General features: G+C 42.2%; 1 protein-coding gene across 3 annotated transcripts; it reads left to right on the top strand.

Moving 5' to 3' along the window:
- WIPI2 (WD repeat domain, phosphoinositide interacting 2) lies at window positions 1-26,657 on the top strand. 3 transcript variants are annotated; one of them, XM_064673212.1, is made up of 12 exons: window positions 1-239; window positions 8,919-9,001; window positions 13,797-13,966; window positions 14,702-14,798; window positions 15,381-15,478; window positions 15,917-16,009; window positions 16,769-16,839; window positions 17,517-17,624; window positions 18,376-18,540; window positions 19,604-19,711; window positions 20,869-20,999; window positions 21,839-26,657. In XM_064673212.1, the coding sequence occupies exons 1-12, from the start codon at window positions 166-168 to the stop codon at window positions 21,949-21,951; spliced, it is 1,311 nt and encodes a 436-aa protein (XP_064529282.1). In that variant the 5' UTR covers window positions 1-165; the 3' UTR covers window positions 21,952-26,657. The 3 variants fall into 3 exon arrangements, with proteins under 3 accessions (XP_064529282.1, XP_064529283.1, XP_064529284.1); XM_064673213.1 differs by having other exon boundaries at window positions 3-239; window positions 20,869-20,966; XM_064673214.1 differs by having other exon boundaries at window positions 204-239; window positions 13,715-13,966.
- The last annotated feature ends 1,206 nt before the right edge of the window (window positions 26,658-27,863 follow it).

Here is a 27,863-nt window from a genome sequence, read left to right on the forward strand (position 1 = left end):
GAGGGCGCAGGCGCGGGGCCCGCTCCGCCGCCCGCCGCGTAAACAAGGGCCCGGCGGGGATGCGGCGGGGCCGGGGCGGCCGCGGGTGAGCGGCGCAGCCTTCCCGGAGGGCTCTCCTCGTCCTTTCCCCCCCCGCCGGACGGGGGCGGCGAGGGCCGTCCCGCCATGAACTTGGCCGGGCAGAGCGGCGACGCCGGCAGCGGCCATCTGCTGTTCGCCAACTTCAACCAGGACAACACGTAAGGGGCGGCGTGAGGGGGGCTCGGGCTGGGGAGGGGGAACGTGAGGGGGGCCCTGGGAGGCCTGGCCGCTCGGGGGGGGGGGCGTGGTGGGGTCCCCTCGGGGCCGCCTCTTCCCCTGTGCCGCCGGGGCCGCCCCTTCCCGGGGGTTCGGGCCGGCAGCGGGGCCGGGGTCCCCCACGGGGAGGGCGGTGGGAGCGGCCCCCTGTGCCCCGAGGGGTGCGGGGACGGGCCGCTCCCCGCAGCAGCAGCAGCGGGCACTGGGGTGGCTGCAGTGTGTTGTTGCCTCCTCCCTGCCCCCGTTCGCTGCCCGTGGGGAGCTGCTCCTGCTCCTACTTGGGAGGCATCGCCCGCTGTCCCGTTGGAAAAGGGTGGGAAGGAGAGCTCTTGCTGCTCCTTGGTGATATGGCTTCGTGCCAGGCCCTCCTAAGACCTGGACAGGTCTTCCAGGAGGTGTAAAGACTTCATCATCCTCTTCACACCGATCTTTTTATCCAGCTGCGTTATTTTCACCTGCTGTGTTGAAGCAGCGTTCCTGAGGCTTGAAGGTGTTTTTATGAGCCTTATGCTGCTTTTGGTTTTGATTTTGAAAAAACAGGCCTTCCTTTGGTCCTTGAGATTTATTTAGGCTTCAGATGGTTCGAGCTGCATGTCTTGCAAATTACTTAATCGTTTGCAGCATGTTTAGATTAATTAGTGTGTATTAGTTTTTATGTGGGGTATTAAAAAGCAGTATCTTTAATTTAAGAACCCCCTATTAGTTGGGATTGGAGCACTAAAGATCATTTGAAGAAGCATTTGACTGTCTGAAATACTTGAGAGATGAAACTGGGGGGTAATAACCGAAAGAACTTGTACATGAGAAAGGAGGAGTTTTGATTTAGGAAGTGAGTAAGAGGAAATGATCTCAGGTTGGCATCACAGAGCGTGATCCACGTGTGTGGTGGAGGGTTTTTCTTTTAACAACTCGTTCTCTTCATGAGCAAAAATACCTCGTCCTCACGAGGGAGATCTGTGACTGTCCCCAGCATGTCCTGTAGCATATGGGAATTGTGAAGGTGAGGAGGTTATTTCTGGTGACTGCCAGAATTTAGGAGGGTCACATCACAGCAGGAAACACTCTGTTTGCTTTTGTAGGTTTTGTTGGGGGTGAGGAGATGAGCCAGTGGAGCTGGATAGACTTGAGAGGAGAGGCTTTAGCAGTAAATAAGTTATGGTAAATGATGGAGGGGGGAAGCAGTAGCCTTCTGTGTGTTTGTAAGTAAATCATTATCCGTGTATTGATTCGAGTCAAAGACTTTTGCAACTGCTTTTCACATTTTTTCACTGAGCACCATACATATGTCCTTGTGCATATAAAACCTGCCCAGGTTTTGCTCAGATACCATTCATTTTTTACCTATTACTGGAAAAAAGAAACAAGTCATCATTTGCCACCTCTTTCTTTAACAGTTTATAAAGGCATTATATAAGTTTTTGAAGTTCAGCTGTGCAGTCCCACATGGAGATCTAAAGGTGGTAGTAATTCTCCTCAAAGCACCTCCCCATTTTCAGTTGCACCTTAGCTTTGTGGAGAGCTGTGTGTACTTAAAGATTGCTGAGTTGTGACCAAAAAACCCATTTACTTTGGATGAGAGCTGCAAGCTTGACTTGAGAACAAACCAAACCAAGACAGAAGTAAAAAGAAACAAATGCAACAAACTTATCTAAGTTTTCTTTGGCTTGTACACCGTTACATCTTTCTTCAAGGAAGAGTAAAGCTGATTCCTTTTTAACTTTTGAGTTTATGGGGAGAAAAAAAGGACAACTGGCTAATGATTTCTTTCCTCAACTGTATGTGTTACTGGACTACTTTTCCCATTTCATCTTCTTAAATAACCAAGAAGTGTTCTTCAATTTCTATGCTATAGCTGATTGGTTTTTTTTTATTCAGCATTCTAATGTCCACTGTGTGAATAAATTACTTTTTTAAAAAAATATTATTTATATATAAATTACCTCGAGGTTACCTGATGAGAATTTTGGTGCTGCATCTTTTGTGTGATCCAGACCTGGCCCATAGATCTTTGCAATTCCAAGTCTTGGGCTACTGGATCTTTTGTGTCATTTTTTAATATTTATACATTTCAGATATTCGTTACAGAAACTACAGAAGTATGAAAAGGCTCCTGTTCAATTTTTTTGTCTCAAAATTCTGAGAATAATTTAAAAAGCCACTTACTTTGAGACAAATGAACTGGTTGATGATGTGGAATAATCTTTTACTAACAGTGTCTCAAAGAAATCTCTCCAAGAAAAGTAGTAAGTATAAAAGAAGTTTTGCAGATGTCTTTGTGAGCAGCCTCTTAGTGAAACACTTGTCTGATGTGGTAAGTGGCCCAAATAACCAAGTTGCATTCAAGTTCCTAAACTGAGTAAAATTTAGTGGTTGGGTGCATTCTTTAAACTGAAGTTTATTTGATTTTTTTTTTCTTCTTTTTTCCTGCTCACGATCTCTCCTGGTTTCATGTTTGAATAGAGAAACAAGAAGCCAGCTCTCTGGGTTTGTAGTATCCTGTTCTGTATATCTAGGAGATGACAGTTCACCAGGTGAGAAGAGCTGAAAAGAACTTCTTAGGAGTGACTTACACTTTGCCATGCCAGGCCTCAGAAAGCTCACCTGTTTCAACTTTTACAGGTAACTGGAGCCCTTCTCCAGACAGGCAAGGTAAACAAATGCATATTCTTTCAGGCAGTATATGAAAGACAAGCTTTGTTTATGTCTGCCCAGTCAGTAGAGCTACATCATGCTTAAAGGTGCTTCAGTAATTAGAAAAATTGCTGACAGACAGAACTGGAAAATAAATGACATGGGCATGTTGTTATTGCATTTAAAGCTTTTACCTTCACCTTAACAAGGTGCCAGTTCCACTCAGGCTTAAATGTGTCTTGCTTACCTACACAGCAGAGCCAGTGGCCTGGTGTTAGGAGAAGATGGTGCTGGTAAAAATAAGGATCAAGCCAACTTTTCCTTGGTTTTATGAAGAGTTGGTGATTAGTTACTCTCTCGTGTATGAAGATGAGCTTCATGGTGGCTCTTAATCGTGGGAAATGGGGTTGCTGGTAGTCAGAAGAATGTTGTCACTGTAAAAGTTGCTGTTGCTTTTCCCAGTCGTTGCAGTCCCTGGTGACTGAAGCAGATCTCCTCTGCCCTGATCTTAGTTGCTTGTTTTTCCCAGACTTAACTTTTTCGAAATGCTCGTTCACAGATGCTGTAAGTAGTGACATTGTCTCTTGGAACAGTATCTACGTTATTGCAAGTGTTGTCTTGCCTGTTTATTCCACATTGCCCTAAGCTTTATTTACATGACAGTTTTGAATTATTGGCTGGGACTGGAACTCTGCCTGAAAACACTCCACCTATAATGCAGCAGAAGCGGTTGGTTTGTGGCTTCTCTTTGATATAATGTTTTCATTAAGTAAAAACACGGAGAGGGGTATTTTCAGAAGATGTTGATGTGCTTGTTTTGGACCTGGCCCTTTTCCCCAGTGAATCAATCATTGCACAACTCAGCATGACTGGCATTCCCTGATTGAGAGGCACAAGCTCCAGCTTCCAGATCAAAGTGGAGTAACCCGTCACAATTCGGGTGTCCCAGCCAAACCATGCAGTGGAAGCTTGTGGGTGATCTCAGTGCTGGGTAGGTTTTAGCAGTTGGAAATCTTTAACAATGGATACTTGGGAAGAAAAACCTGAGTACTCTCTGTATTATTCCTGGGAGACCTACTAAAACTGAGCACAGATATGTTTATGAAAAATTAAACACCTCACAAACTCACAGAAGCTTTAAAACTCATAAAGGAAATGCTAATGGTTAGAAGTTTGTAACTTTTTAAGCTAAGGATAACTTCAAGATCTCACCTTGCATGTATCTATATAAGAGGTAGAACTTTCAGTCTTTAAATTGTTACACAGATATTGCCAGAGAAGTACCTTTGGAAGTACAGTGGTTCAATTTACAGATTCAGTTTACAAACACACACACCCACTCCCCCCAAAAACACCAACCAGCAACCACCCCAAAGAACCTGCTTGTGAAATAATGCAGGTGGACAGACTGTAGAGAAGTTTTAGTCACCTTTTTTAAAAATAAGTAATTGTGTGACAGCATTTGGAAACAAAGTAGTTGCTGCAGTTTTGAAAACAGAGTCCTGATGAAAGGCGAAAGGAAACCTTGTTTGGACTTCTAAGGAAAACACTGGCGTGTGCCTTAATTTCCAAGGACTTCTTAGGCCGTGCCTTCATTTGTGTGTGGAGTTGCAAGTGACAGGTATCAGTCCAAGTATTAATTCTGCCCTTTATTTCCCAAATAAATCAGTTTCATTGTACATTTTGGGCAAATGCTTATAGCTCAAAAGATGTCCAACGTGCTTTGTGCACCAGAAGCTGTATTCAAATTCCCTTGCCCTGTGATGTTTGGATCTCTGTAGTAAACTGCTTGTGGTGGGAGGAACAAGGGTTAGGTGCTGAGAATTCACTCCTCTGCCTTTGTCTCTCCTAGGTTCAGGTGTCCTTCACCCGTGATCCTTGAGGACAGGAGAGCTCTGTATTCCAAGGAGGCTTTAAAGCTAAACACACACCCCAAAAAAAAGGAAGGCGAGAGCGGTCACGTAGCTCCCACGCTCAGGCAGGATAGCTGAGAGAGACAACCGTATGTTGTGTTCCTTGCTGTGGTTGCAGTGGGCACAGCAGCTCAGGGGGGCTGGCCAGAGGAGCTGTTCCTCAGCTCCTCACCATTTGGATGGGGATTTGGCCCAAGAGCAGAGATATTTACTTGGACTGTGGACTTTCTGTTGTCCCAGCCTAATGCTGCGTGTTAAGGGATGAGCAGGCATGGTCTGCTTTTGCTGTAGCAGATTTTAAGTTTGTGGGCTTTCTTTTAATATAAAAATAATGGGAAAATCTGTGGGTTGTCAGAGTGTTGCTGACAAAAACATTGAATGTGTGAATTTCTGTATCTCACTTTTGTCCAAAATAATGACCTTTAATATTAAGACATATCCATAAAACGCTACAGCTTTGGTTTCAGCAGGCATTTGGGAGGGGTGGAATAAAGCAAAGTACATTTCCTTAGTAATTCCTTAGCAATTCTTATGCCATTTCATTGATTTTTCTTTTATTACATTCCCCTTCTTCATCATAAGCCTTTGTTCACGAAATGTTTTGTCTGTGGAAATTTACATTGGTTTTGGAATGAGGTGGAACATTAGTATAATGAGACTGTATCATAATGTAAGTAGGTTTAATTAAACAGTTATTTAAAGCAGTAATGACTTTTGGAGGCATGTTTATGCTGCAGCTGCAATTGATTTTAATCTTTGAGAGAGCTGCCCTTAGTAGGATCTTCCTGATTAATGTAGAATATTTCTGATTAATAGTTAAGGTCCTCTGCGATATGGAAAGGGAAAAACTGGTTTTCTTTCTTCTGTATGTATATTAAAGAAGCAAAAGAAAACCTGTAGCATTCTAATCCATCTGAAACAACTTGCTTCTAAAGAGTCAGAGAGATTGAAGCAGCTGATATCCCACTTTAGGTGAGTGCACTTAGAGTGGATGTCAGCATCTTCAAATGAGTGTGTGAAATATCTCACAGCACTGTTCTCTTGTGAGGCTATTTTTAATTATTTATGACAGTCACTCTTGAAAATACTATCAAGATTTATGTAGTCTTGGATCAGACTGCAGTATTATCTCTGGAAAAAGTGGGTAAACACAGTTCCATAAATCATGGCTGTATTGATAATTTTGTACTGAAGAGACAACCTTAATGATGAAATAGCTCAAAGTCTGCAGTCTAAGGTGTGTAATAGAGGCTACACATAATAGAGCTAAAAAAACCACATGTGCAGCACAATATTAGAAGAAAAAAAGGCGATTTTGGGGAATATTTATTTTCAATTTCAGGCTCATCAGCTTTTGAAAATCGGCGATAATAAAGCGTAACACCCACATTGTAAAAGGAGCTTCTGATAACTACAGCAGCTTCTTGCTGGCCACTGTCTATCTGAACAAGAGCTGAATGACTTATTGATCATATTTCTTCCCCATATGGTTGCACATTTTTTGGGAGGTGAGGTAATTCTGGCTGGATGCTCGTTTTGTGGATTTGGCCATTTAGATGGTTATCGGGTGTCTTAAGGGCTTAAGTGTAATATCAGTGTGGGGGAAGATGGGGGATTTAAACCATTATGATTATGCTGGTATAACTCAGCCTAGTGGCTTCTTATTACATATAAAAAGCCTTTTTCCAGTAGTTTCATAAGAAGTAATTTGAGAGTACATTAAAAAAACCACCCCAATGAAACAAACCCTCCAAAAGCAAGAATGCTGTTCTGGAAGAAAAAGGGGTTATTTTGCAGTTACGCTTGGATTCTGCAATGGGTTTGGTTATGCTGACTTGAACTGCTCTGTGTAAACAAATGATTTGTGGCTTCATCACCTTGATCCTGACAGAAGTAACAAAAAGCAGTTGCCGTGGATGGAAAGGTCTGTCCTGTGCTGCTTCATTTTGGCTTCTACTGATGATGATTTTTATCATGTATACAACTCATTTTTGCCATTGTGGCTCATTTAAATGAGGTATAGGTAGTTGTAGGACTAGAAAAATGGGCTTCCTCACTGATTTCAGTGATACTGTCAGCAAAACAGTGATTCAGCAATATTCTGTATTTAAAGCTGTAAGTACAATACAGGAATACAGTTCTGCCTAGTAATACACTCACAGATAGCTGCTGTGTGGAATTCTCCGGGAAGAAATCATCCTGTGTCTTTTGTGGATCGTTTATATTGCAAAGAGTCTTGTGACTCCATTTATTTTTAACTCAGTGGAGTGCTTGTTTACCTTTGCAAAGTGACAGTTTTAATGTCGTTCTTTGTTAAACTTTCTTCTGAGGGAAGCCATAAATGATCTAAGAGAGGCTGATTCATTGCTTTGTTTTACCAAATTAAGAGTTTCACTTTTTTTTCCACAGAATGTGGGTTTTTCATTGAGTTGTACAAAAGCAGTAGAGCAAAAACATTTCAGTGTTTCTGGCCTCTAATCAGATAGAGTCTGCTGAACATACTGACTCCGTCTGAAGTAAGATTAAATTCAGTATTTCTGAGGTGACTTAGAGGAGCAGCAACAAAATTTTGTTTTATGGTTGCTCTGTATCTCTAAGCCTAATACGCTTTTTTAATATCTTGGTTATTGAATCTGGGGACTTCTGCCTGCCTGCATGGTGCATATTTTAATTTGAAAGCTTAAACCTTCTCAAATATAATTTCTTAACCAGATTGTGCCAGTTGTATTTTTTTTTCTAGAAGAGAAGGTCATACCATCGTACAGAATTCGATTTTATAGCTTGAGATCTTAATTTCAGAGGGTAAGCCGCTGGAGGAACAATTTCTAATCTTCTGGGTATGTTGAAGCTTAAAAAGGGCTCACTTTGGAGCCACGAGTGGAAAATAGAGGAAGAACATGAAATCTAGGAATCTGCATTGTATTCCAAAGGCAGAATTAATTGTTAGTGCATCTGAATTGTTGAGAATCATCTTGCTGAGTTCAGAAGGGCGTTATTGGCAGGCTGACTGGCAGGGTTGGCTTTGAGCCTTGTATTGAATGACTTGCCACAATTTGGCATATTGAAATGTGTTTTATCGGAATTTAATTAGTTTTTTTCTCCTCGTGTCCTGGCAGCAAGAAATATATGAACTATAAGCATACTAATGCACTTCTGTACAGCTGTATTGGCTGTTAATTTTCTTAATCTGTGGCATAAAATCGTCCTCCACATGGGGAGGGGAAACAAGAATGAGCCATTGTCTGCTGCCTTGGTGTGTAAAGACCTGCAAGACAAGCTAAAGGTTTTTCTGGCTTAAAATTTAAGACCTGTCTTTTGACTCTAACTGGAAAAGCAATTAACTGCTCTGTGAGCTAAGTGTGAAAATTGAGTAATGGAGGAAAGAAGGGTTTGTAGTCAGTTTTTTTAGTGTTCTGCTATTGTTAAAATCTGTTTAACATCAGTGACTAGCATTTCTAAGAGGGCGCCTCTGATCAGAGATTCGGTGTGAGTATTTGTAAGACTGAGACCGAACAATGGAGGTGCTAGAACATCATCACATAAAGCCAGAGAAAATTAGAGTTGGCAGTCTTTAATTACTTTTTTTTTTTTAATATAAAAACTCTTTGGGGATGGTCGGGGACAGTTACACTGTAAAGAACAAAAAATCCCCAGATGGCCCAGTTTGAAAGGTCTTGGAGGTCACCTCTAATGATGAGGCAATGATGTAATTGGTTTGCATTACATTATTCAAGTCATCATCTTTCCTCCACACTAAGGCTTTTAGGCTGTGTGGAGAAACCAGTGGTGAGAATTGGGCAGTCGGCTCACATTGGGCTGTGACCTCTCATTCCATTAAATGTGCAGCAGAATTCCACACCTGAATTCTGTAGTTCTGAATTTCTGTAATTCTGAAGCTGTTTGGCCTTTTCAGAGTTGAGGAAGCTGTCTGTGTCTGTCGTGGCTTCTTTGGAAAAGCTTTTTATCATTTTTCTTACTGAGCTAACCCAGCTGGAGGTTAGAACAGGGTAAGAATCTGTCCAAGGGTAATCACAGCTGATGTAGTTTGTGTTCCTGACTGGCTTGTTTCTTTTGCAGATCCCTTGCAGTTGGCAGTAAATCAGGCTACAAATTCTTCTCTCTTTCTTCTGTGGACAAATTAGAGCAGATCTATGAATGCAGTGAGTATCTCCTTTTTTTCTTCTTTTTTTTAATGCCCTCAGTTGGCTTAATGTGGGAAGAGTAAGACATGTTTCATTTTTTCACAGATTGTTTGGAATTGATGTAAGAGGAACCTTAGGTGTAAATATCACACAAATACAAAACGATTGCTGGGCAGGATAAAACTGTATATTAGTGTTCTGTGTTTAAATGTAGCTGGGATGTTGTGAAATTTGGTAGTGGCTGTGAGAACTCTGCTTTTCTAATCTTATGTCCAGGTTGTGTAGCAGCTGGGCATAAAAATAATAATTTACTCCTGTAAGAGAGTGTGTCTTTGGGGTCTTTATACTGGCTGTTGGGGCAGGCAAGCACTAATATACCTTTGTCAAATAAGAAAACCTTAATTATATATGGTTTTTTTTATCCTAATGTTTGCTGTTAGAAAAATACTTTTTAACATGATAGCTGCAGGTTTGCTCATACAGAAGGGTGAATAATTCTGAAACTTCTCAATACTGGTCACAGTTGAGTAGGATATGAGGTGGCATGGATGGAGGCCTGAGAGAGAAGTGGTATCCCCTGTTTTGCCAGCAGGTCTTAGACTTCCCTTTTTTGAGGTGCTAATAAGTAAACTATGAATGCTATGTGTGAGTATCCTCGCTTTCTTGTAAACTCCATGTGAGCAGGTGGTACCAATAACTATGATGTCAGCATTTGTAGTGAGATCTCATGACAGTTGTCCTCAGACTCCATTCCCAAAGTGACCTGACCCTGTGGCATCTGAAGTTTGGAAATGGTGTGTGACTCAGATCACCTAGTACTGCAGCGGCAGCCTGGTTCTGTACACAGTCAATGGAGAGAAGTAATTGTGAGGTTCAAATTAAGCACCTGTGGTCAGGTTAAGTTGTGCTGCAGCTACATCTTCCTATTTGAGTCATGGTCTGGTTTTACTGGTTAATGAGTGGCTTGAATTCCATTTTCTGCTGTTGAGTTTAGGTACCTGACCTCTGTAGTATGTCAGGCACTTACAGTATCTGGCCTGATACCACCCCAGGAGACTCAGTGAAGATGACTCCTGTTACACAAGACACTGAATAAATACCCTGAGAGGTAAACTGCACTTTGCAGGACTGCATCTTCTAGGTAGTCCTTGAAAGAAAAAGTACAGATTGAGTAAATTGATAAAGCAACTGGAATTGGAATTTAGACCTGCTGATTCCAGTCCTCGGGCTGTTCTGAGATGCCTTTTATATTGTAAATTTTCTGAGTGTTAAGTCCATAAAAAGAGAGCACAGAGTGTAAGGTAACATTTAGTAGAATCATGGAATGGTTTGGGTTGGAAGGGACAGTAAAAATCATCCAGTCCCATCCCCTGCCATGGACACCTTCCACTACCCAGGTTACTCCAAGCCCCGTCCAGTCTGACCTTGAACACTTCCAGGGATGGAACATTCTCTGGGCAAGCTGTGCCAGGGCCTCACCACCCTCACAGGGAAGAATTTCTTCCTTATATCTAAGCTAAATTTCCCCTCTTTCAATTTGAACCCATTATTCCTTGTCTATCACAGGAAATGTGATACAGAAAATGTAATTCTTGGCCTCTGTAAGCCAGCCAACCTTTGCTCAAAGCACATCTAAATATTTGGAGTTCTTAATTTTTTATATGAGTTAAATAATTTTCAGTCTTGGATTTGCAACCCATGCCTGTTAAAACTTGATATGGGGGTGGAGGGCTTCCTGTGTACTGGGTACCTCCTTTCCGAAAGGAAAGGTATCTTGAGGCCTCCCAGACACGTGCCTCCTGCCTCCCAGTTTAGTTTAAGTGGCTCTAAAGACTTTGAGTTGTTTTGAGTGAGCACTGTTAAGGACTCCCTCCTCTCCTCTGAAAGATTGATCTGCCAGCTCTTGTGTAGGTGTTTAAACTAAACTACAGAATATGCCCCAGCTGTCTTGTGTTTGAGAGAACCACTGAAAATATGGAAGATTTGGCTGCTCCCGTCACTGACTTCTCCTGTGACTGTACAAATCTCCTGCCTCCCTGCGCAGTTGATCCCCCTGTAAAAACAAGCATTAGATTGAAGGGTGATTTAAGGCTTAATGAATCCTTCTAACATGCTTCATGTTCTTGGATTAAAAATGGAATAAAGGCACAACTGATCATAATCTAGCTGGCTCTAACCAGCTCTTGTCTGTGATGCTACATGCTTGTGTTTATGAAACTAATCTTGTTATGTATTTGCTTGTTCTCCCCTCGCTGCTGGTACTTAATTTGTTTTGCAGTTCTTTTTGTTCTTGCAGTGTTTTGAATCTGAGTTTCTGGCAATGCTTAGTTGTGTAGTGTAAAGGAGATAATACTAATAGAAAAAAAAAACCCTGTGAGTAACAGCATTGCTATAGGGCTTTAGTGCTGCTAAACATATGATTAATTCAGGTCAGCTGAGCATAGGATGGGCAGTATAGCCTGGTACTCACTGTACGGTGCTGTTGGGAAGCATAAATTACTTGGCAGCTGTGAAGAGATTTTATCTCTTCTTCCTGTTAGAGGAAGACAAAGGACCAGAGGTGCATCCTGTATTTTTAAAGTGAATGTAATTAAAAGCCCATCACAAAGCCTTTCTATAAAAGTAACTATCGGTATTATAGTCTTTTATGGTGAGACTGAAGGATTGTCAATACCTTTGAAGCATTTTGCTTGTTGAAAATTTTTTGTTCTGCCTGACTGCTTAGTTCTTGATAGTGCTCTTCCCTGTGTGCCTTCCCTGCTGCCCACCCTTCCCATCAGTGCAGCAGAGGACAGCACGTTTTCCAGCTGAATCTCTGATGCTGTTCCTCTTCTGAAATACCAGTTCTCATGGCTGGGAGAGTGACAAATCCCAGAAGCTGTGTTGGAACACAGTTGTCCTTGAATGGGGAAAGAAGCTGTGCTTGTCTGGGAGCAGGGAGCAGTCAGGCTGTGGTTTTGGGGGTCTCTGTGTGCTGGTCTCCTGACTCTTGTAAAAGGATGTCATCATTTTGAAGGACTCCAGGCTCAGATGGAAAGCTGATATAACCCATCCCCTAAAATATTTGAGAGCCTTTTATGTAACTAGTCTGATTCAAGGAGCACGGACCTCCGCATTTCAAAGTCTCTGCATGCATTTATTGAAGCAGATTTTTGTGTTTCTTTTCATGTGTTTTGTGTGGTATCAAGAAAATGGAGAACAATTCCTTGAAAACAAAGTCATTACTAAAATGCATTATCCCTATTGCATGAGAAAATTGAATTTTCAAAGCCTCTGTGAGCTGTTTTGTCTTCTCTGGAAAAGTACCATATTAAATACAAGATGTAGATAAAAGTCAATTATGTTGCATAGAGTACTGAAAATACGTAGCATAAACCTGCTCCTTTTCCATAAGGAGGCTGTTTCTCTCAAAAGAATGTAGAACATTAAATATTTTGTGTTCTTTTTCTTGAAATAACTGCCCAGAAAAAGCACTTTGAAAGCAGACATACCACACAGCGATGGCAGCATCGTATGCTGAGAATGCTTAACAGAACCTTTTTCATGGAATTTCTGTCACTGGTTATGAGAACAGTGCAAGTTAATTATTTAATGTATCTCTTGGGCAAAACAGAAGCTTTCGGAAACAAACTCTTTCATTTGTTTTTCTTGTTTGTTTGTTTGTTTTTTACTGGCAGTTTTATGGTTTGGAATGTGTTAACCATTGAGCTAATCCAGAGACTGACTCCTGAAAAATTTGTTTTGATGGATCAAGGCCAAAGACTCATCACTTGTCTTGATTCGGTTCTGTAATGAAAGGGCAGGTGTAGCTGGTGGCTCTGAAGGAGCTGCAGAGCATGGTAAAACTCTCTCCAGCTTTTTCCTGCTGCCAAAACTGTGTCCACTGTGTACCTGGAGCTTTTGGAGAGGAGCTTCAGGGAATGGGAGAGGGAAGCACAGATGCCAAAGTAACTGGTGTGGTGGGACCTGGACTCCTGCCAGGTCACTCCAGTGCTGTGCTGTAAACAAATGCCCTGAAAGTGCTTCATTGCCAGAGATCCTGGACTCTGCTCCCTCCTGCTGTCTTCCCCACACTTGGAATAGGAACCTGTATTCCTCCTTTGCCTCCAGTGCTTCCACAGTAGAACTCTTGGCAAATCTGACACTGTTTTATGGCTCTGCATAAATGCTGGGCTTCAGTGATTCCTGCAACAAACCACTTTTGGGAACTGTCAGGTAAAAGGTGGTATGTGTGAAAATACTAATTGGTGGCTGCTGCAGTGTTGTAGTGAATTAGTTTACAGCTTCTTTGAGTTCAATAACCTTTCCTTCTTCGTGGAGAGGTGTGTGGAAATGCCAAGGTTTTTGGTTGTTGAAAACCCGTCATGCATAGTATAGGTTTAAAAACAAAACACAAAAAAAAAAAAGGCCCAAAAATTACTTTCCTAGGTTTCTACAGAGATAAAAGAAGACTGTAAAATTCTATCATTTGACAGTTTTTGTATCTTTGGGATTTTCTTCTGTTGGATTCTGGGCATGGGGGAGTAGATGCTCTGTTCTGAAGTGTAAGCTTGTGTGACACCTCGGGCTGGGGGGAGGAAATCTTTGTAAATCAGCACTCACTGTGTACATTTTCTGCTTTAAAAACCTGCCCTGCGTCCCACCTTGACTCTGAGCTGTTGTGGCTGAATGTGTGTGCTGTTAGACCATATTTTTGCACAGACTGAATCTATGATTCTATGATTTTCTTAGACAGTATTTCCTGTTGATGTGCATCATTCTTCCTCCCTGAAATCTCCCTCTGTGTTTTTCCCTCGTTCCTGTGATTCCTCAGCTGACACAGAAGACGTGTGCATTGTGGAGAGGCTCTTCTCCAGTAGCCTGGTGGCCATAGTCAGCCTTAAAGCTCCACGCAAGCTGAAAGTTTGTCACTTTAAGAAGGGGACAGAGATTTGCAACTACAGTTACTCCAACACCATCTTGGCTGTCAAACTCAACAGACAGGTGAGTAGTAATTTTTACCTGACTGAAAACCTGGAAAAGAGGTTGTGGATCTTATTCTGGCACTTCCTCTGCTGATTGATGTCTCTTCCTTTGGTGACACAATTGCCATTTGAAATGTACTTATCCTTTTCCAACTGTTGCTTCTATGTGGCATCTCAGTACTCGTATTTAATTAAGTATTTTTGATTCTTTGTTTATCTATTTACTCAGGGAAATGCCCTGAGTAAGCTGGGCATGCTTTGAGTGGGAGGTTGGACTAGAGACCTCCTAAGGTCTCTCCCAGTGTGGATCATCCTGTGATCTCATATGAGAGTATGTGAGACTGACAATTTCTATTCAGGCCTGAACATTGTTATCTACTAACTTCTTATGTTTTTAAATAGTGTTTGCTAAATCATTTTCAAAAAAATAAAATTTTAAATGTATCACTCAACTGGTGAAATTGTTAAGTAAAGTACCTGGAAGTGTAGTTTGCTGTATTACTAAACCATCAGTAGGCTCTGCAGCAAATACAGGCTTCTCTGTCTTCAGCCAGCTCATTCAAAGTAGAGAGTATGGCATCCAAAGCAAAATAATTTTCTTAATGTCTGTCCTTGCCCCCAAAAACTGAGCGTGGGAGGATGGGATTCCTGTTTAAAATCACAAGTGGCTAATTTGATTTCTGAGGTAGTGTTAAGTAACATCTTGTTAGTCATCCAGATGATGTCAGCATTTTGTCCTTTTTCCCTTTTCTAGAGGCTGATAGTATGTCTGGAAGAGTCTCTTTATATACACAACATACGAGACATGAAGGTATTACATACAATCAGGGAGACACCTCCCAATCCTGCAGGTATGTTGGTAGAATCCAGCATAACTTAAAAGTGCTGTCAGTGTATGATGTTCCCCACAGGGAACTGTATTGTTGTTAATTCCACTTTCAAACAAAAGTAACAGTTAAACACATGAGTGTTGTCTTAAAGCCTACACATTTGATCCAGGAGAGGTTTTTGAGAAAAAATAGTAGACTCTGCCTTAAACTGCATCTTCCCAGCATTTTGGTCTCCTAGGGTGGATGTGTTGAAATGTTAAAAAGAAATAGTAGGGATAAAAACTGGATCTTGACAGCACTTGGTGTAGTTAAAGGCCTTGTCAGGTTAATGCTTTAGGAATCATGGCAGACATGGGAAATTCTACTGTTTAATCAGTTATTTTAGCTCTATTGGTATTCTTCCCTTTCTATTTTATATTAAATTTTAACTTATGCTAAATAATTGAATATGTTGCAGGTTGACTCTGACATTACTGGTCCTTGTTCTGTTTCTGTTGATAATTTGAGTTATCTTTGTGACACTGAAATGCAGAATCAGAAAGTTTCGCTGCTTAAATCTTGGAATTTGCCTCTTTCTAATTCTGTTTTCTCCATCCCTTCTAGGGTTGTGTGCTTTATCAATAAACAATGATAATTGCTACCTGGCCTACCCAGGAAGTGCAACTATTGGAGAAGTACAAGTGTTTGACACCATCAATCTGGTAAGGATCTTTGAATGCTGTTTCCATTTCTAAAGATTCAAGTTTTGGAAATTAATTGATTTGCTCAGAGGGGAATTACTGGACACTTAGGTTTCTGTGCATCAGAGTGCAGTCTCTCTTACAGCCAGGCTTCTCAGAACGTCAGCAAAGAAAATACAGGTGCTAGTATTAGATTTAATGGGTAGAATTGGGCAAATGGGTGGAATAAAGTAAAGTAATTTCTATTTGAATTGTCTTCCTGCTGCTTATACTCTCTATACACGTGCTTCACTGATGGTTTTATGTACTTAGCAGTTACTGAAACAAATATTGAAGCTGTTGTCTATAAACTAAGACCCATATTTGCCTTGAATGTGCTTAAATATGCAGTCTTAAACTGCACATGTGTAGCTTTTTAACGTGTACTGTGCTAAGGTTCTATTTATTGATTCACTGCAGAGAGCTGCTAATATGATCCCAGCTCATGATAGTCCCTTGGCTGCTTTGGCATTTGATGCAAGTGGTACTAAACTTGCCACTGCCTCAGAAAAGGTAAGAGGACTTTTGATTGACTTCCCAACAGTGATAAAAATCAAATCTGTCACTAAGAATTTTAAGAAAGTTTAAGTGTGCACAGTTCCATGTCAAGTGCCAAAAAAGAAGGCTTAGTTACAATGGAAAATCTAAGTTAAGGACTGTTAATGATATTTGACACAATTTCCATGCTGTGAAATATTGGATAATAAGGTTATTTAAATTAAACATTTCTGCCTTTAATGCAGGAGACTTATTAGAAATTAGCTGTCTTGTTTTGATGCTGTCTCCCTAATGAAAACAAGACAGTTAAAGTCAGAATAGAGAGAAGTGCCTTGCTAGTCTTTGGCATGTGATGACAAATCGTTCATGTAATATGTATAAATTAGAGAGTCTGAAGCCTCTGCTCTTTGAGTGATAAGCTTAGACTATAAAGGTGTAGTTGATTGCATCTGATAAAGGCATAAAGGCATCCAAGTGACTGCATTCTGGTACTTGTCTAGTGTGGTCGTTTTCATGATCAAATATGATAAGAAGGGCTGGTTTTGATGCACAGCTTGTTCTCTACATTAGTAGCTCCCACCTCTTGTTTCAGTACTCTTCAAACACATCCTACAAACAAGCTCCATAAATATTTCATGCAGTATCTGGGGTGCATCGTGGCAATAAGTTAACAGCAAAGTGGTTTGCTGCTTCCAGTTGTACTCTGCTCACTAGAGCTAATACACAATGAATCCACTTGAAATGAAAAATGATTTATTTATTTTTTCTTTACAGGGGACAGTAATAAGAGTGTTTTCCATTCCAGAGGGACAGAAACTCTTTGAATTCCGAAGGGGAGTGAAGAGGTAAAGTTCAACTGGGCTAATTACCTGAAGCTCGTTCCTTATGGTTGAGTTCCAGTATGTTCTGCAATTGAGCTGGCATCCTGATTTTTTTTGCCTCTTTTCATCTTCATTCATCCTTGCATCTGTGCTTATAACAGTTTCAGCTTGAATGTCTTCCAATTTCATTCCTTTGGACTTGACTATTCTGCAAATCAATCCTGTCAGAATTGTACTCCCTCTTGCCTTTTAAAAATTTATTGGTGAGGGAACTTGTTTAAAGTGGGTCACCTTTTGTAGGATATATTGTATTCTTGTGGCAATTGGAGGCAGTACATCTAATAATCTCGCTCTCCTCTAAGTCCTTCTAGTGCTGTGGTCATTAATAGCCATGGTGAAATGGTACTGTGGTTTGTGGTAGTAGTAACTCTGTAGTTCTACTGTACTTTATACAGGGGTAAGACTGAGTTCAGATTGATGCATAGCAGATATGGAGATCAATTCATGACAGAGTTGAACATCATTAATTAATCTTGTGCTTGAATAGCTTCAAGAAGTCAGAGAATTCACAATGCTTGCTGTGGAAGTTTTGGGTATTTTTTCATATTTGAAAAATAGTGGTGACTGTGAAATGTGCTTAATTAAACCAAATATTTTGGCTTTATTGTTTTTCTTCTCTTTGTTTGTTTTTTTTTTCCCAGGTGTGTGAGCATCTGTTCGTTGGCCTTCAGCATGGATGGCATGTTTCTGTCTGCATCCAGTAACACAGAGACAGTGCATATCTTCAAACTTGAGACTGTGAAAGAAAAGTAGGTTTCAGATGTACCTTAGATTTTTGAAGGAAAAGGCTTTAAAATTGATTATTCTCAACAGGATGAGTTCTCCAAAGTCTGGACAGACTCTTTTGAACACTTCTGTAAAGTAAAGGGCATAAGAAGTCACTTATGAATCAGCAACTGCAGCTGAGCTGTGTACTGTTCTCCCACTGAGTAGAAAAGGTGTTTCTGCCAAAGAGAACTTGGCCATCCTTGACAGGAATATGGAGCTGTTTTGACATTTTCGATTACATTTGTTTCACCTCCTCTGAAATCCATATGAGAAGAACTATCTCATCATTGCCTTCCAGCTGCATATAGGGCTTTAAAAGGCACCAAGTTGTAAAATGTTCCTATTTATGATTTTAGAGGACAGTCTTACTGCATTTCCATGGAAGTCGTTGGAAACAATGATATGCTTAGTGATAAACAGATTAATAAAATCTTGAGGCGTAGCACTTTCAGTGGATTCTGCTCTTGTATAATGAATGTTATGAAATGCAGTCTTCTATGCAGAAGTATCAGTTTACAATCAAACATGCTTAAATAACATGCTGAGGGTATTGTAGGACACATTATGCCCTGTAGCATCAATTGTGTTAGAGTTCTCAAGAGTGTCGGTTATTTCTGAAGAGAAACAAATAGCTGCTTGATATCCTTTAAAAATAAAACGTTTCAAAGTGTTCACGCACTTTTCTCGCTAAGGTGAAGGCAAAGTCAGTCACTTTTCTCTTCTGACTTGTAGACCTCAGGAAGAGCCTACCACCTGGACAGGTTACTTTGGAAAAGTGCTGATGGCCTCAACAAGCTACCTGCCCTCTCAAGTAACAGAGATGTTCAACCAGGGTAGAGCCTTTGCTACGGTCCGTCTGCCCTTCTGTGGGCACAAAAACATCTGTGCACTTGCCACGTGAGTACTGAAAAGGAACGTGCACTCCCCACCCTGCTTGCTGGGTTTGGGCTCTGGAGGGGCTGACACTGTAAAACATCACCCCGTCTGCAGCAGAGCAGTGGATCACCCGTAGTCATTGCAAAGCCTCTTCTAGTGTAAGAGCAACGTGTCAGAGCTAACACCTCGCAGTCCTGTGAGGGGAGGAGGAAAAGGCAAAATGTTTGGATGGGAATAGCCCAATTTCCAAGTTTTGTTTAAAGATGTCTTTTAATTTTGAAAGAAGAATGTTGAGAACAGACCCGTGGGCTTTTATGGCATTTGCTTCCGTTAGTGCTATGGGGAGTGATACTGTGTGTTGTTAGCAAATTGCAAAATTAGGCAATCCAGCCTCACCATTAAAGAAGCCTTTGAAAGCAAGTTCATATAATTCTTGTCTCTAAAACAGCATAGCATTCATTAAAGTTAATTTTTAGGACTAAATCTAATCTTTTATGCTGTCTTCCTCAAAGGCAGGTCCCATTTGGCACAGCTACCAAAGCAATAAGCGGAGCAGTAGTAAACTTATTTTGTGGGGGTTTTATAGTTTTTATGCTAAATTGACTTCATGTCTGTGCTCTCACTCCTCTGATCTCAAAGCACCCTTTAAGCAATAATTAAGCTTTGCAACGTTTCTGAAATAAGTAAATCCTTCCCGTTAGAATACTTGTCTTTGGAGTTGCACAAAGCTTGATAAGAGGATGGTAACTCCTGAATCTGTTTTAATGAGTTCTATATAATTGCTTGATTACTGTGGCATCCTGTTAGCCCCAAAATGTGGTTGTGCAATAATTTTTTAATACACAGGTCTTTCCTGGGTGCTCTAACTGCTAACAGCATTCTCTGTCTAGGAGCAGGAGTGTGGAAAATAATGCCTTAAAAGCCATAGAATCATTTAGGTTGGAAGAAACCTCTAAGATGGAGTCCAACCATTAAATCATGGGAAGGGAGGAGAGTGTGCTTTCTTCTGTTCTTAGTAATAATCTTTTATTTAATAATCTGTTATTTACCTATTCTTATTAATCTCTCCCCTAAACCTGTCTAGAATCCAGAAGATCCCTCGTTTGTTGGTGGGAGCTGCCGATGGGTATCTCTACATGTACAACCTGGACCCCCAAGAAGGAGGCGAGTGCACACTAATGAAGCAGCACAAGTAAGTCCATGTTAGCTGAGGATTGTTGTATTTTATTTCTTCTCAAAATCCAGTTCATTCTTAGACTTTTCCAGAACAGAACTAAGTTTAACTTAGAACAGCTCACTTCTTTAAACTAACCTTCCACCAGGCCTCTGACATGAATTAGTAACTTCAGAATCCCCCTGAGCCTTCCTTTCAAGTATCCACTACACTAAGCTCCACTTTACCATCAGAAACTTAACACTGTCAGAGTGCAGGGAGGGATCAATCGCTGTTTGCTCTGTGATCCTCTTTCCTCTTGGCAGTTTGAGTTGAGTTACTTAAACAAGAACTTGAAACGACTGACACCGTCCTCTTCATCAATAAATGAAGTGGTTACAAACATGAGAAAGAGATGTTACTCTGACTTCACAGTGGGGAATCTGACTTATGAAATTATCCATATTCTTTCTCTGCTGGTGTCCTTACTAAAATTCCTTGCATATAGCTAATGTTCTGTAGCAGTACTGTAGAACACTGTGACAATGCACTGTGGTTTTCAATAAGGAAAAAGCTGGGGTAATATAATCAAATTATTTGATCAATCATAGAATTAAAGACAGTAATTCATTATGATAATTGAGGTTTGCAGCTTTGGTCAGTCTGTAGTAATGGCCAAAAATCATACATTTCTCTGAACACTTTAAGACATGACCTCTGGTTTCACTTACAAATGAAGTGAAGCCTCCTAGAGGGAAACCTTTATCAAGTTCTTAATCTCTGAAATGTTCTAATACTTTTTCTAGAGGGTTTTGTAATATCTGTGTATGAAGCAACCTCTTCTGTGTTGGGCAGAGCTCAAGACAATCTATACTATTGCTGGTTGGAATGTGGTTTTTTTAATCACACACTCTTGTTTTGAATCTTTTTCTTTCCTGGTATGAGCTACTAGGATTTAGATCCTGATGCCATGTCAGAGGCAAGCAGGATAATGATGAGTCTTTAGGGTTAAATACAAAGTGTTGTCAGGTGCCTTCTTGCCAGGCCTCTGGAATGGAGGGACCAAGTTCCTCCTGTTGCATTTCTGTCTGTGTTATTCTTGTACATCTGATGAGATATTTTCCCATAGCTGTCATATGAAGCTGCATTGTGCCCAGGTGGGTCAGCTCTCCAGATAACCTCTCTGTGCTTGGCAGGCTCGATGGCAGCATGGAGCCAGCCAACGAAATCCTCGAGTCTGCATCCCACGACCGGCCGCTGGTAGCGCAGACGTACAGTGCCGCTGTGACTAAAGGTACATATGTGCCTTCCTCACCCACAAGGCATGGTAAGGAGAAGGCTGGGAATGGGGCAGAGAGCACCTCTGCGTGTCGCTTCGTTCTAGATGGCTGCGTGAGCTGGTCCACGGCAGCACGGAGCTTTGCGTGACTGCGCGTGCGCTGTGGAGCATTGGTGAGCAGTAGGAGAAGAACCCTCGTGGTTGTGCAGTAGCTTTCTGTAGATGGATCGCTTGTCTTTGCTACTTTCTGGGTAGAATTTCTTCTCGAGTTGTGGTTGATTACCGTAGTGATAGTTTTAGTACTTGCCAGATGGTTCTTGAGATGCCCTAACCAGTTATTCCATACAGTTCTGCACCCAGACCTTGTGCAAAGCATCTGAATTATAGCCCCCCTCCCTTTTTTTTTTTTTTTTTTAGCAAGGTTGATAAATGCTGCAATTGTTCCTTTATGGGAACAGTGACCTTTTAGCCTGATTTGCTGCTCTGTTAAATTGAGAGGATGAGAACTTGTTTAATGCTGCAGCTCTCCAAGTCAGTGGAGCTTTTGCAGGCTCTGGCACTCAGGTTAGAGCCTCACTGCAGAGGAAGGACAGTCAGCACATATTGCATCTGTACTGCACCTGCAGCTGTAATGCATCTGTGGAGACTAAAAAACATCAGCCTGCCCAAAGCACCACTATTGCACACACACAGAGGAGCTTAATTTTGATCATGAATTTTTCTTGGCTTGGAGAAACACAGTCATAAAACAGTCATGATAAAAGCAAACATAGGGTGGCAGTGAAACTATTTCAAGTAATGCCTAGTACTTCAGCTCTACTCATTCACTCTGGATCCAAGCCTTAGTTTGCTGCTGATTCCCCAACTCCTTGTTCCTTTCTCTCCAGCCTATACAGATGACCTGGGTGCTGTGGGTGGAACTTGCCTGGAAGATGAAACCAGCTCACTTAGATTGGATGAAGACAGTGAGCATCCCCCCATGATCCTTCGGACAGACTAAACTTGGACCTGTGAACTCACTCCTGAAGCAGAGAACACTGGCTTGATGTTTCTTGAGGAACCTCGTGTTATGCTGCTATGAACTTTGACATGAGTTGGGAGAGAGGATGACAGACTCTTACAGTTTTAAGTCGTAGCTGTAGTTCTAATTCTATACAATTGGAAAAATATATGGTTTTCAATTCAGTGGCTTTTAATCTTGCTTATCTATTTTAGCTGTGTCTACTTTTTTTTTTTTGTTGCCAAAACCTGCTGTCTGTGCAGCCCTCAGAGCCTACTAGCTTTGCATGCGTTCATGTGCCAAGCAAGCATAGGAGGGGGAGAGAGAGAGAGAAGCCACTTTATAACAAACTCAAGTTTGTATTTTTTTTATATATGTACATAATATTTAGCCTATATAAAGAAGGAGTAGAGAAGTGGTTCTGGAAGCTGAGACTAGTTCTGCACTGACAAAGGTCCAAATGGTTCCTGTGCATGGGCTTGCAGGCATACCTAGTGACTGACATGCAACCTTTCAAATGCAATGGCCTGTTTTTTTGGGTTCTCCCTTCCCTTTCCTGGACCATTTTGTTAATTAAAATTCCTTCTGAATGTTGTGTATTTGTGGGACTGTTCTGTTTGTTGGGATGGAAAACTGGAAGCGTTTCCCTGCGTAAGGATATAGAATATGGAAAGTGCCTTTACAGGGAAGGAATTGCTGCAGGAAGAAAGCTAGAATGAGGGAAGAATTGTTAGAGAATCTTGTTTGTGCACCTTTACTGCTTGGGTGTCTGTAGTAGTGGCTGATAAGCTTGTGGGTTTTTTAGAGAAGAATTGGAATGCACTTTCTTTCTCTCCTGTAGATTGTCCTATTTTCTTGGCAGAGTAGCAATAACCTTTTTTTATACTTTTTTACATTATCCAAAGCAAGGATTCTGTCAGGCTGGAGGGAAGTCCATGTAGAGTTTGGCAGCCCCACTCTATAAACAGCCTTAAGGTTTTCTGCTGGAAGGCATAGCTCTCAATTTCTGCTTCTCCCCAGTCTGGGGCTGAGTGCACTGCTCTAACAGTGAAGGTTCGTGATTTTTTTCAGGATACTGATGTAAATATAAATGATTTTGAAATATTAATTTTCTTCTGGGTTGTCTTCTGCTGGATAACAATACTTTTCCTTCTGTTTTGTTTTTTTTTTCCCCCATTTTCCCCTCTCATCAGAGTACCTATTGTGATACACTCAAGGACTGGTTGTCTCTTTGGCAATTTGGGAATAAATCCATAACTACCCCAACTCTGGCTAGAGCTTTCCAAGGCTGAGCAGTGCTGCAAACTGTTTTTAGGGTTGTAATGTGCCTTCTCTTAAGTCTTGGATAACAGTTAGTGAGCAAGTGATTAGCAGAGTACTTGGTGAGTGTTACTTTCCTTTGCCGAAATGAGCCTCCCTTGCCTTTTGTGTAGCAATGTAGGTTGCTTCCTTTCCCTCTACTGACTGCTTGCAAAGAAGTAAAAATAAAAACAGACAAGGAAATTGCAGATCTTGAAAGGAGGACAGAGGCTGAGTGCTCCAGCTACACGTGAGCTCCCTCCCACCAACAGGCAGTGATGTGCTTTTAGGACTTGGTACTATTGAGTCTTCTCTTGAGCAGTAGCAGGCAGTTTTGTCCCCAAAGCCTGTGTGGGCAGGTGGGCTTCCCCTGCCTGTAAAGTAGAGAAGAAGGTGGTAGCCCCTGCCAGGAGACCTCTCTGTCAGTGAGGCTGCTGTCAGTCCCTGTAAGTGGAAGAGGTTTGTACACGACCATGTGGGAGAGAAGGGATCAGGTGTGTTTATTCACTGAAACCCTGGACTGTCCTAAGTAGTTGGTTGGAGTGGCTTGTGGTGTCCCCTCCAGAACCCAGCACATTCACAGGAAACCCCTGAGTCATGCTGAAATCTTGCTTAGTCTCTCGACTTTTAGATCTGACTGATAACTCAATTCCATGGTCTGGAATTATTTATTTTCTTTCTTTTTTTACCGCAAGTGCTCTCAGCTTTGCTGTGGAGCTCTGAGCTGCAGAGTGAAATACAAATCTCAGATGTGAGCTCGGTGAGCTGTGGCAAACTGAACCACCCAGGAGCTGTCAGATGTCTGCTCATTCCAGACTAAAGCTGGTAACATTCCTGATAACATCCTTGGAGGCTTGGCCTGGACTCCACAAGCACAGTTAGCAGTAAACATGCACCAGCAACACAGGTCTGCTAAGCACACAAGTTTTACAACTCTGGAGTGTAACAAAGGCCATGTTACATAGTCAGATACAGCCCTAAGTGTAATTACTAACTTCATTGCTAAAAATGGGTAAAATTTTACCCCCATCTTACCTTTCACACCTTATTTTCCACCGGTGAGTTTGAGATCCCACGTTCACTGTGTTTGTGTCTTCCGTATGTTCCTGCTCCTGTGCCACACACTGTGGAATTGCTGTGCCCTACTCAGTTCACTCCTAAGTAGAAGCTGGAAGCCAGTTAAAGTATCTTTTTGTTGTTGTAACTGGGAAAATCTTTAGAGAGCAGAAGCATTAATATTCTGGGGTTAGTGACCAGCGCAGAGCTAGTAGGGTGGAACAGGTGGTTTCTGGTCCCCACTGGCTGTGTTTTTGAGAGTGATGGCAGTAGTTTGTCTTGAGTTCATTGCATGAGGATATAAACTTTTTCTCAGATAAAATATGACTAATATAACTTCTCTGTGATGGCCTTAGGCCCTCAGAAACCACCCTGTTGTGGTGTGCTACCAAAGTTAAAAGCCTTTCAGGTTGGGTGTTCATCCCAGTGACACAAAGATGTTTTTTTGTTTGTTTTTTTTTAAGCATACCAGAAATGCTGTTTGCAGCTGCATCCTCACCTGAGTATGGAGCATGTGATTGCACTGTTGTTCTCTGTGGATCAGGAAGTGTCTAAACATTTCTGTTCTGGTGGTCTGACAGCCCAGGGTAAGCCAAGGAGGCTCTAGACCCGTGCTGTGACCATAGGCTTCTAGTTTAGGATATGGGAACTATGGCCCCTCTCGGGTTAGACTGACCTTCCTTGGAAGGACAGTGTTTGATCTGTATAGCCTGTCTTGAATCTCTTGATTCAAGCTGCACTTCTTGATAGCTTTTAACTCAGTGGAGGGTTGGGGCAGAGATAACTGGAACAACCAAAGCTGGGGAGGGGGGAACACTGAAAAACTTGCAATCCTAAACTCAGGTCTTAGCTTGCAGTGGGATCAGTTCCCAGTAAGTACCATAGGGAAGGAGCTGTTTTCTCTTGATGTGCAAATAGGCAATGAGTGCAGGTACTCAGCTGCTGTCTCGACATCTGTCTGTTTACTCTGTATTTCAAGTTCTGAGGCAGAAAGCTTTTATCTGCTCCAGTCTCCTCTTATGTCGCTGTTTCCAAAATACAGGTGATAGATACAAATCTAGCAGTTAAAAGGCAGGGCCTGGCAGAGGAGGAGGAGGAAGTAGAAAGCATCAAGAGGTTAGTAAAAGCTGTTTGTTCTGATGCCCTGTTCAGCGAGGCATTGGCACGAGTGCTCCCTCTGGGATCAGGTGTGTGCTTGTACCTTGCTGCTTCGGGTCCTGCACAGCGAGTTTCTTGGCTCTGTGTTTTGCTGAGCATCGTGGGGGTAGAGGTGGTGGCTTTTCAAGTCTGCCTGAATGCAAATAAATACCTGAGAAGACTTTTAATGCAGTGACAGGTGTCTGACCTGTGTGTAATAGTGAGAAGGGAGGAGTGAGCTGAGGAGCCACAGGCTGGGTGAGCGGGTTAGCGCAGAGCCCTGAGCAGAGCGCTCTTTGTTAACGTCCCATGCTGTGCTTTCTTGGCTCCAGTAATGGCATTAGCACCAAAGCAACATGCAGTAGGACAGTAGAATTTCTTTCCCTGGGGGTTGCTGAGCTGTTCAGTACCCCACTGGTGTGTGCAGATGCTCTGCTGCTGTTTGCAGAGCGACAGGAGTCTTTGTCCAAAGCATTGGTGTGGATTAATCACTGCAGAGGTTTGGGAAGTTTTTATTCTGTGCTCCAGCTGTCCTGGCTAACAGTCAGCTTTAGTTAACCTGTTAACATCTGAGAGCAAGGCCGAGTGTCTTCTCCACGTGTGCAGAGCAGGCCTTTCTTTTTCTGGAATCTGCTACCCCGTGAAAGGCTTGCAATGAAGAAAGCATGGCTCTGACTGTAAATAAATCCTTTCAGATTCCAATTGTACAACCAAAGGAATTCAGCAAATTCCTATTTTTCTAATCGTGACATGCCTTCATTTTAATGCTCTTCCAACTGGCACAACTCATCTCACACCACTTTGAAAATAACGGGCAAGAAGTTTTATCTCTGGCTTGCAAACAGCTGCCGTTGTGCTCGTTACAGGTGTCAGTGCTGTGGCTTTGGCCATGCGGCCGCAGGGACCTGTGCTGGCTCCCCTGCATGTGCCCGACTCGGGAGTGGGGAGTTCTTCCTGAACCTGTAGCTCTGGGTTTCTGTGGGTGCTGACTCGGCCCTATGTCTACCTGGATCTATTTGCTCTTGCATTTGCTTCCTTACCTGGAGAAAACCCTGCATCCTGCAGTGCTCACTGACTGTTCGGTATCTGTGTCGATAAGTGGAAAAATCTGTCTTAACATTCCACCTCACCAAGTGTCTGGCTCTCACTGCTAGCCCGTCGCTCTTTGTAATTTTATAACTGCCTAAGAAATTAAATCTGTGTTGTGATAAGTATTCTGTGTCTTCTTCCTTTTGTTTGCTGCTTGGAGATGGGGCCGGATAAGATCAGGGTGAGGCTATGTGGCCCAAACCAAAATACCAGCAGTAATAAGCCCTCAGTCCCAGCTGTGCTTTGTAGCTGCTCTCCACAGGCACTGTCAGCTTGGGCTTTGCAGGGAGTGGGAAAGGACTAGCCGAGTTTTTCCTGGCACATTTTGCTTGCAAATGTAATTTTCCCTCTTGTTCCTCCTTAAAGCTGCTCTTCCCAGGACTTGCATTCATGCATTTTTCTCCTGCTGCTCAGGTAAGTTTGATAACTGCCTTTATTCCTTTTTTCCGTGGGATGCATCTCAAGCAGTGCTTTCATATCCACCCTGTGCTGTCGCTCCAGGCTTGTTGCTTCTCACCTTCAAGCCCTGGAGAAAGATCTGGAGTGAGGCCATGCAGATGGGAGAGGAGGCATCTCCTGCTTCTCTGTGCATCCTTCTTCTGCAGAGCCACGACAAGTGCTTTGATCAGGAGGGACAAGAGGAGAAAAAGCTTTTCTGCTCTTGCTGGCAACGGTGGAGCGCACAAGGATGAGATGAGATGAGGATGAGACTCTCCCTATATGACTGTTTCATGGCAAGGCCTCGGCTGTGGAGCTGCAGGCGCCTCCTCTCCTGATCCAGCTCTGGAGGGCAATGCTGCCCTGTCACTGCTGCTTTGTGCCTCCCTTTGCTCCAGGCAAAATAGGCTCTGTTAGCTCAGATGAGTGTCTCTAAACTGTTCATTCAGCTGCTGGTGACATTTCAGTCTCCTGCCTGGAGCAAACTGAAGATCTGAGAGAAGCTGCTGGTGGATTCAGGAAGTGGCAGCGAGTTCCAGCTGCAGTGGAGGTGCCAACGACTTCTCTGTCCTCCATACCCCAAATGGATGGGATCATCCAGACCCACTGATGTTTTGGGAGGTCCAACAGCCCCTCTGCTCCTTCCCTAGGAGAATAAAGCACAATATTCTCCAGTAAGCCTGGAAAAACTGTAAATAATGGGTCAAACCCAGCTCTGAAGTAGGCAGCTGTGATTTCATTCTGATTGGCAGTCTCATGTCTGCTAGTACTGAGTCTGGCCCACTGAGCATGAATTCCCAGGGAAGGGACTGAGCAATCTCTTCTCCAATTATTTATCTTATTAAAAGGGTAAACATGGACTTGTCCCTGTGTCCTTCCTGACATGCTTTGTT

The sequence above is a fragment of the Pseudopipra pipra genome, chromosome 16, assembly GCF_036250125.1.
Source record: "Pseudopipra pipra isolate bDixPip1 chromosome 16, bDixPip1.hap1, whole genome shotgun sequence".
Lineage (NCBI taxonomy): Eukaryota > Metazoa > Chordata > Aves > Passeriformes > Pipridae > Pseudopipra > Pseudopipra pipra.